The 7,747-nt window shown below is 41.5% G+C and overlaps 1 protein-coding gene across 1 annotated transcript; it reads left to right on the plus strand.

Moving 5' to 3' along the window:
- The first annotated feature begins 5,630 nt into the window (after positions 1 to 5,630).
- On the plus strand, positions 5,631 to 6,898 carry LOC124172139 (protein ALP1-like). The gene is made up of 2 exons (XM_046551546.1): positions 5,631 to 5,750; positions 5,861 to 6,898. Exons 1-2 carry the CDS (start codon positions 5,631 to 5,633, stop codon positions 6,896 to 6,898), a joined length of 1,158 nt encoding a protein of 385 aa, XP_046407502.1.
- Positions 6,899 to 7,747: the final 849 nt, after the last annotated feature.

Below are 7,747 nucleotides of genomic sequence, written 5' to 3' on the forward strand. Positions count from 1 at the left end.
AGATATAAGATGTATTTTAGTCCGTGCATAGTTAGCCATTAGCTCGCTTTGTAATTTTACGAAAATCTTACGTAACCTCTTTTCAATGTATTGCTAGAAATAATGTGAAGTTTGCGAAACCACAGAAATTAATATTTTCATTGCATTAACACTAGAATGCCGGGAAATGAGAATACCTCTAGAACGCCGGTCGGGTGTCTATTCTGACACCCATGTTCTGTGATATGTTGAGGATTATTTTTTTCTTAGCCGCCAGTCTTTTTACGCTTATATTTTTTGTACGCCGTCGTGTGTAGTGTATAAAAAATAAGTGTCGTCGCGGTAAAATTTGGCTGGTTTCAAGGAAAATCATTCGCAAATAGAGCGGAATATACTTATCTCATGAGCTAATAAATTTTCGAAAAAATGATGAACAGCTGATACCTATTTACTGAAAGTATGTAAAACATAAAACAATCACGAAGGTGTACTGTGCTAAAATACTGATTCGGCTAGTAATAATCAAACTGCATCCCGCGAAGCACCTAAAACCGAACGAAGAAATGATAAAATATACTGGGTGTCAAAATGACACCGTCCGACATCCAAGGTAAATTTGATTTTTTTAGGCCGGAAAAAAGATAGGGGGGTGTCACACTCACTGTCGTCTTATTGAGCCTCAAGAATCATTAAAAGTCACGAAATATTTCGTTCTACTACAATCTTTAAAGGCAAGCTATGAAAAATATGTTCATGTAAGGTGCCAAAATGACACCCTTCGGCATTCTAGTGTTAAAGTATTTGTGATGCCCAGATGCCAACCACGTGGTGTGATAATTGTGAAATGAATATTATGCTTCCAGTAGCTGAAATTTTTTAAATGCTACCCAGTATCAAGTATTAATATTATTGAATATTAATAAATTTTAGAGTTAGAGTATGTTATGCGATATATTTTAGTCCGTGTATCGTTAGCCACTAGCTCGCTTTGTATTTTTACGAAAACATTACATAACCTCTTTCAATGTGTTGCTAAAATGATGTGAAGTTTGCGAAACTGCTGAAATTAATATTTTCATTGTATTAATTTATTCGTAATGGTCAGATACGAACCGCTTGGTGTGTCATTGTGAAGTAATATCGTGCTTTCAGTTGTAGACTTTTTTTTAAAGTGACCCTCTCGGTAGCAACAGCTTGTGGGCTAATTATTGACGGAAATTGTCTTCATGCTGTGCTTTTATTAAGGGGAATACTGTTTTGAGGCAGTAGCCAATAAAAATGTTTTGTTGTACGTGACTACTTTCAGCTCAAAGAAATCGACAATGCTAGCTTGCCGTTGCATGGAAATACTGAATAGTCTTCGTGCCGTGACCTGCCCATTTTGAAGGTAATCCATGGGTTACCTCAGAAATGTAGAGCCTTCCTCCGCTTATTGTAACATTTACTTTCTCTATGTTCAATCACTGTTGCGAGTCTAATAGATTACCCTATCTTAATCTTGATCTTAAATACATTTCTCTCAGCTGTCCCTCACAGAAGGCCATACCCAGGTAAGGTTATGACTGTGTAAATACATTATTTATTTTACAATTAAGTGGTGGGCGCACAATTAGGACGGGTTATAAGCATTCTGTTTAATGAGTGCTTACTTCTTCACTTCCTTTAGATTTGTAAGTACGCCCGATGACTCGGCACCTTTCCTCCCACTCCACATACCACCTGCCCCTTTCCTTCATTGTCAATGCCGCTGTATCGGCTCCCCCCCTTCTACCTAGCCACCGAGGAGTTGCGAACGCATACATAGTAGCAGTGGAACGCAACATTGTCTCCTGGTCGCCTATGCATGAGGTGACTGGGAAGCAACGAATAGGGGATGGCCAGGAGGAGTCACGTGGTGACGACGAGCGGCAGTGTAGCGCGCTCGGAGCGAGTAGAGTAGTCTGGTGCGGAGAGTGTACTTGAATGGTTAATGAAGCGAGAGTTGTGAACCTTGTGTGGGCGTATTAATTGGTTCCCTGGTGACCCCTCGACGGGCCCTGTTGATCTGGAGACTTACAGATTCAAGAGCACCCTAAAGGGTCATACGAGCATATGGAGTGGCCTAGGACAGGAGATGACGAGGAGAGGGTTCCCCCTCAGTGGGTGCCAGGTGAAGGACAAAATCCTTAACTTGAAGTGAAGATATGTGGAGGTGGAGAGAGGATTGCGATCCGGCGATTCACCTCCCGATTGGGTTTTCTGGCAGCCGCTACACCTCTTGTACGGGGAGAAGCCCTCTGCCACTCCCGTGGCACAGCTGGACTCCCTTGCGCATCTGTGAGTATCTTCATGTTCTCGCTAAAATTGTTGATTTCTTTCTGAAGTGACGTTGTGTTAGCTTACATTAACAGTGGTGCCCTACTTGATCCATCTTTTGATTGTACTGTTATTGTCAAAGAAGAGCTGCCAGGCATGTGAAAGGTCGTTACGATAGAATTGTTAGTGTAACTGACCTCTTAGATAAACTCGGATGGGAATCTCTGTTGGACCGTGGATTGAAAAATAGACTAAACCTTTTAGATAAATTCAAGAGCAGTATCTTTTCTGACGACGTTAACCATATCTTACGGACGCCAACGTACTACGGAAGATCAGATCATATAAATAAAATAAGAGAGATAGATTGCAGAACAGACAGATTCCGAATGTCATTTTTTCAACGATAAATAAGAGATTATAACGGCAGAAATAGAACTCGTAAATAGATTGCATGACTTGTAGTGTAGCCTAATAACCTATGTAAAACTTAATGCATGCTTCATAATTCAATTATTATCTATTTCTAACAACATACAGTAGTATAGTTTGTTATTATACGGGACGTTTTTTGGATGGTGTGGTGTGCATGTGGGAGTTCAAATGCATGCTGCATGCTGGTGATTGATCACCCCCTGCCAAACACCCTAGAGGTGGCTCGTAGGGTATTATGTAGATGTAGATGTTATTATTAAGATTGTCACCGAGGTCCTTTTCTTCCCCTTTTTATGTCGTGTGTCAAAAATTCTCGCACTTCCTCAATTGGATGGAGATTTGAACTGAGGTTTGTGCCCGACATATTGCCTTTGCCATTATCAGATAACAACTTCTCTAAAAAATGATGCAATGCACATGGTATTTATTATGTTGAGTTTACACTCCAGTGGCATTTCGTTCCTCTGTTGTCATCTATCATTCTCTCGTGTACTGCTGTGCACTTCAAGCCTTGATCTCTGTTCTTGTCTGTCGTCCGAGAAATAAAGACGTGTGTGTTCCACTCGACGTTTGCCTCGTTCTTTCAACGCAACGCAACAATCCATAGCGTAATGATGAAAGAAACGTTTGCAGTTCGCCTATGGGAATGTTTATTTTATTTTTTGAAAACAGCACCTTTACTGCGAAAATATTTTCATTTCAAAAAGTTGCTAAAATCATCATGGTACAAAAGACAGGGGTGACTTTTGAATTCATTTGAGTCAACAACTTCAGATATGTTTGCTTAATTTTTCTTTTATAAGATTGTATTCTGGACCTTGTGTTGATAGCTTTTTATCAATTAACTTCCATCCCATCAGTAGTGCAGTATTTTAGGTACAGGTTGGTCTTTACTCGTTAAAACCATATTTAGCTTTTACTTCGCTCTTCCATCACAACTCTGCTCTGTGTCATAGTAAATGTGATCTCAAGAGTGATTATTCATATTAACTCTTGTTTTTATATCTAAAATACCCCTAAGCATTAGTGTTTGGAATACCCAGCAGTCCTTTATATTTGTCAAACAAATAATTTCATATTACTATCCTCAATTCTTCATGTGCAGTGTCTATGTTATGATTTCAAAGTATTCTTTGAAGTTTTTTTTCATGTAAATTTCATGAAAATAACCTAATACATTTACAATATTTACCTACCTATAGTTAAGTGTTGTGTGCACATAATAGTAGCGTATGCAATTGTATTAGAAACTTGAAGTCATTATTTTGTCATTCAAGGGTTTACTCCGTCAATATTTTATGTACCACATCACACACCCCAGGGACTTCTTCGGGTTCATGAACTGCTTATAAATTCTTTCATATGACTTCATTCACTACAGGCCAGACATGAATGGAGGTGCAGGGACCAGTGGGAGTGGGTCATCGCCTGTTCTGGTCACTCCTAATGCAAGGAGGAAGAGGAGAAGTTCCTCGACATCCGAGGACGACCTCTACCGACTGATAGAGCGGGGACAGGAGGACAGGGAGAGGATGAGGCGGATGGAGGATAGGGAGGAGAGGATCCTCTCCCAAATGCAACAGTTGACATCCTCCGTGGAAGTGTTATTAAGAAGAAAAATGTCCAATCTCCCACACCGTTGAACCCTCCCCTCCTCACCAGAACCTCAACCAGCTGTTGCCTCTGCCTTAAGAACTCCTACCCCTCAACCATCTGCCACCCACTCTCTTCCCATACCTCCATCTGATCTCCCTCAGTCCTCCTCCACCTCAATAGAAGAATGGGCTCCAGGGAGGGCCATCAGGATTCAACACCCTGATGGCAGGCTGGTCGACCTGAAGTCTTTCAAAACTATGGCCGTTTTCCAATTCGCAATTATTCACCCTCCGTGCACTTTTCGATCGTCAACTTACGAATGTGACGACAGCAAGGGTGGATCCAATCGGCGAGGGCGCAAGGGAACGGAGGGTAAAGCCGTGTCCCAACTCGTTAGCCATTAGGCATCATGTATTTAGCCAGCCAGATTCTGGGCAGCCAACCACAAGGGAGCATGATTTGGGACATCCTTACGCAGGTGCTGCCATCTACTGGGCACTAGGCCAATGCAAAACAAGAGATAATCGGAATGATTTGAACAAATAATGAACAAAACCCATCACATTCCACCGCATTCCACATTGTCAACGTTTACGTGCAATCGTGTCACTTCGCAAAGTTAATTTGAGTTATTGGGTGTTGGAGAAAAGCATTTTCTCATTCCATTAGTATATTAGGCAACATTTTAGGTTAGATATTGTAGTAGAGGGTATTTTTTTTAATTCGTTGCGTTAGTGTAATTTTGTTCTTGTAACATTAGGAGGTAGTACAAGTGTAGCATATTTTGTAGTTTAGCATATATTCCTTTCAATTTAGTATTGCAATCGATTTATAAATTAGGTTATATTTCCCAATTATTTTAGCAAGTAAGTTTCTGTTGTTCTTGTAACATTAGGAGGTAGTACAAGTGTAGCATATTTTGTATCTTAAGTTTAGCATATATTCCATTCGTAATTTAGTATTGCAATCGATTCATAAATTAGGTTCACTGTTCAATTAGGTTCAATTTCCCATTTATTTTAGCAAGTTAGTTTCTATTGCGTATTTTTAAGGTCAGGGTGTATTCTGAGGTTTAGCCACTTAAAGTTTATTATAAATTCGTTTTAGGCCTAACCATTTAGATTTAGTCGATTAAATTAATATTGTTATATTTCACGTACATTGATAAGTTTTTAGCATTGATAAGTTTTTAGAATTTATTGTATTTCCCTAATTTTAACTAGCATCTACTTAAATTATTGACCATAAGGCTTGATTCGTTACATATTTAGGTACAGACTTTTCATTTCACTTATCGCGGGGAATTAACGGGTCGCGTTTTAGTAATGGATGAGGAAGTGCTTTTTCTGGCACTGCAAGAGTGGCTGCAGCAGGAGCAGAGGCTGCTACTTCTCCTGCAGCGGGTGCTGTTGGCCGTAAGGGAACTGTTTGCTGATGAGGAATTCGTTGGTATTTCAGTTGGAAGATTCATTAAAACACTTGTTATCACTTCATGCATTTATCTCATTTCAATCTTCTATACATGGAAAGACTAAATTATGAAATTTCTTGCCAGGAACCGATGCAATATTGCCTTCTAAACCGGGAGCAGCAAGTGATCCGGGTTCTGCTGGGGGGTCAGTGGGATATGCGGAAGCATATCCGCGTCTCCGAGGAGGCATTTCATGACCTCCTGAGGATGGTCTCCATGAAAAGGAGGAGTGGATGGGAGCAGAAGCTGCGGCTGGCAGTGTTCCTGTTTTGGCTGGCAAGCGGGGCATCTTTTCGAATAGTCAGTTCGAATTTCGGGATGCCTCGATCATCCGTTCCTCGAATGGTGCACCAGATGATACGTCAGGTGCTCGCGCTGTCTGGAAGGGTAATCTGTATCCCCAGTAATGGCGAGCTGGAGGCGATTGGGGCAGGGTTTGCCAGGATGGCAAGGAATGATGAGCTTCGTTGTGTTGTGGGTGCCATTGACGGCTGTCATGTGGAGGTGATACCATCCGGCCCTCACCGGGCCGATTATTTTAGTCGGAAGCTGAGGTACTCGGTTCAATTGCAGGCAGTGTGTGACCATACGGGCAAATTTGTGGATGTTTTCGCCGGTTACCCTGGGTCGGTGCACGATTCGAGGGTATTCAGGGCAAGCCCCCTGTACGTCAATGCGTTGTATCCCCCTCAAGGATATGCTATATTGGGGGACAGCGGCTACCCCTGCATTGCCGACCCCATAGCCGTGATAACGCCATACCGCGAGCCAGTGGCAGGGCCTATTCAGGCTCGTTTCAATGCGCACCACCGAAGGGGCAGGAACATAATAGAAAGGAGCTTCGGCATGCTAAAGACCAGGTGGAGGTGCATATTTATGCAGCGGGTGACGTTGCGTCACACCCGAGTGGCGAACGTAATCGGGGCCTGCTGCATCATGCATAATACATGTCTGACAAATGGCGACATTTTGGTGGGAGATGGACTTGTTGGGGAAGAAGAGAATGTGGTGGGAATGGTGGGGCACCATGAAAATGGTTTCAACTTAAGAGACAATATAGCCCGACGTATGTCGAGACCTGATATTGTGCCAGGACATTTGGCCGACCATGACTATTTGTAAAATAAATATATTGTGTGTTCAATTATTGATTTTAATTTACAACTCTATGTACATTTCAAAGTCCATTTACCTTGGCAATGAAATAACCCCTGTATGAGTTCCCTCTCTCCCTCATTCCTTATACCTCATCCTTAAAAATCTAGGTCACCGAGCAGTGCATCCCTCCAAGAGCTCAGGGAATAGAATGGAATATCTAACTTCTTCGCAGATGCATTGAGAAATGGTACAGTAATGCTTAACATGCACGAAGCAGTCAGGGAAGCGGATGAAAAATGAATTAATTTCAACAGTTGTCTAATATGGTGACAAAATTGCAAAGATAGTATGGTCACTTTCACAGTATATTCCCTGAAACCCCAATATCTTAACATGCCTCCATTTTAGCATACTACTTCGACTTCCTTTTCTAGCTAACAACCTTATATACGGTTAATTCCTCCCCCGATCATAACCAATGTGGACAACAACATGGTATAGAGATAGAGAACTTCATTCAGCAAATGGCTACAAGTAAATTTAACACAAAATGGAATTGCAAGAGGTGAAATTATCAGATTCCCATCACTCTTGTCTCACAATCTAAAGCATCAACCCCTTCACATGCAATTACCTACAAAATTCTTCTGGGTCTTCATGCTTCCTCACAATGCTCACCAGGTATACCTGTATATGAACGACTTACCCATAGATATTGTACTGAGCAGCAGAGAGGCAAGGAGTTTGAAGGGATGGCTGGAGGGCTAGGATAAAATGAAAAGAACGGATATTAAATTTATTTTTTATTTTCGACATAACTGCGGAACAAATTCAGAAATTCATCCCCCCTCCGCTTCTGATCCTCAACCGCCT

This window comes from Ischnura elegans (assembly GCF_921293095.1).
Source record: "Ischnura elegans chromosome 13 unlocalized genomic scaffold, ioIscEleg1.1 SUPER_13_unloc_1, whole genome shotgun sequence".
In the NCBI taxonomy this organism is placed as follows: Eukaryota; Metazoa; Arthropoda; class Insecta; order Odonata; family Coenagrionidae; genus Ischnura; species Ischnura elegans.

What these genes read in the sequence shown, in the direction of transcription:
- LOC124172139 (XM_046551546.1), top strand. Translation starts at nt 5,631, where the DNA reads ATGGATGAGGAAGTGCTTTTTCTGGCACTGCAAGAGTGGCTGCAGCAG. An exon ending in TGTTTGCTGATGAGGAATTC is followed by an intron (nt 5,751 to 5,860) that starts GTTGGTATTTCA and finishes ATTTCTTGCCAG; the next exon opens with GAACCGATGCAATATTGCCT.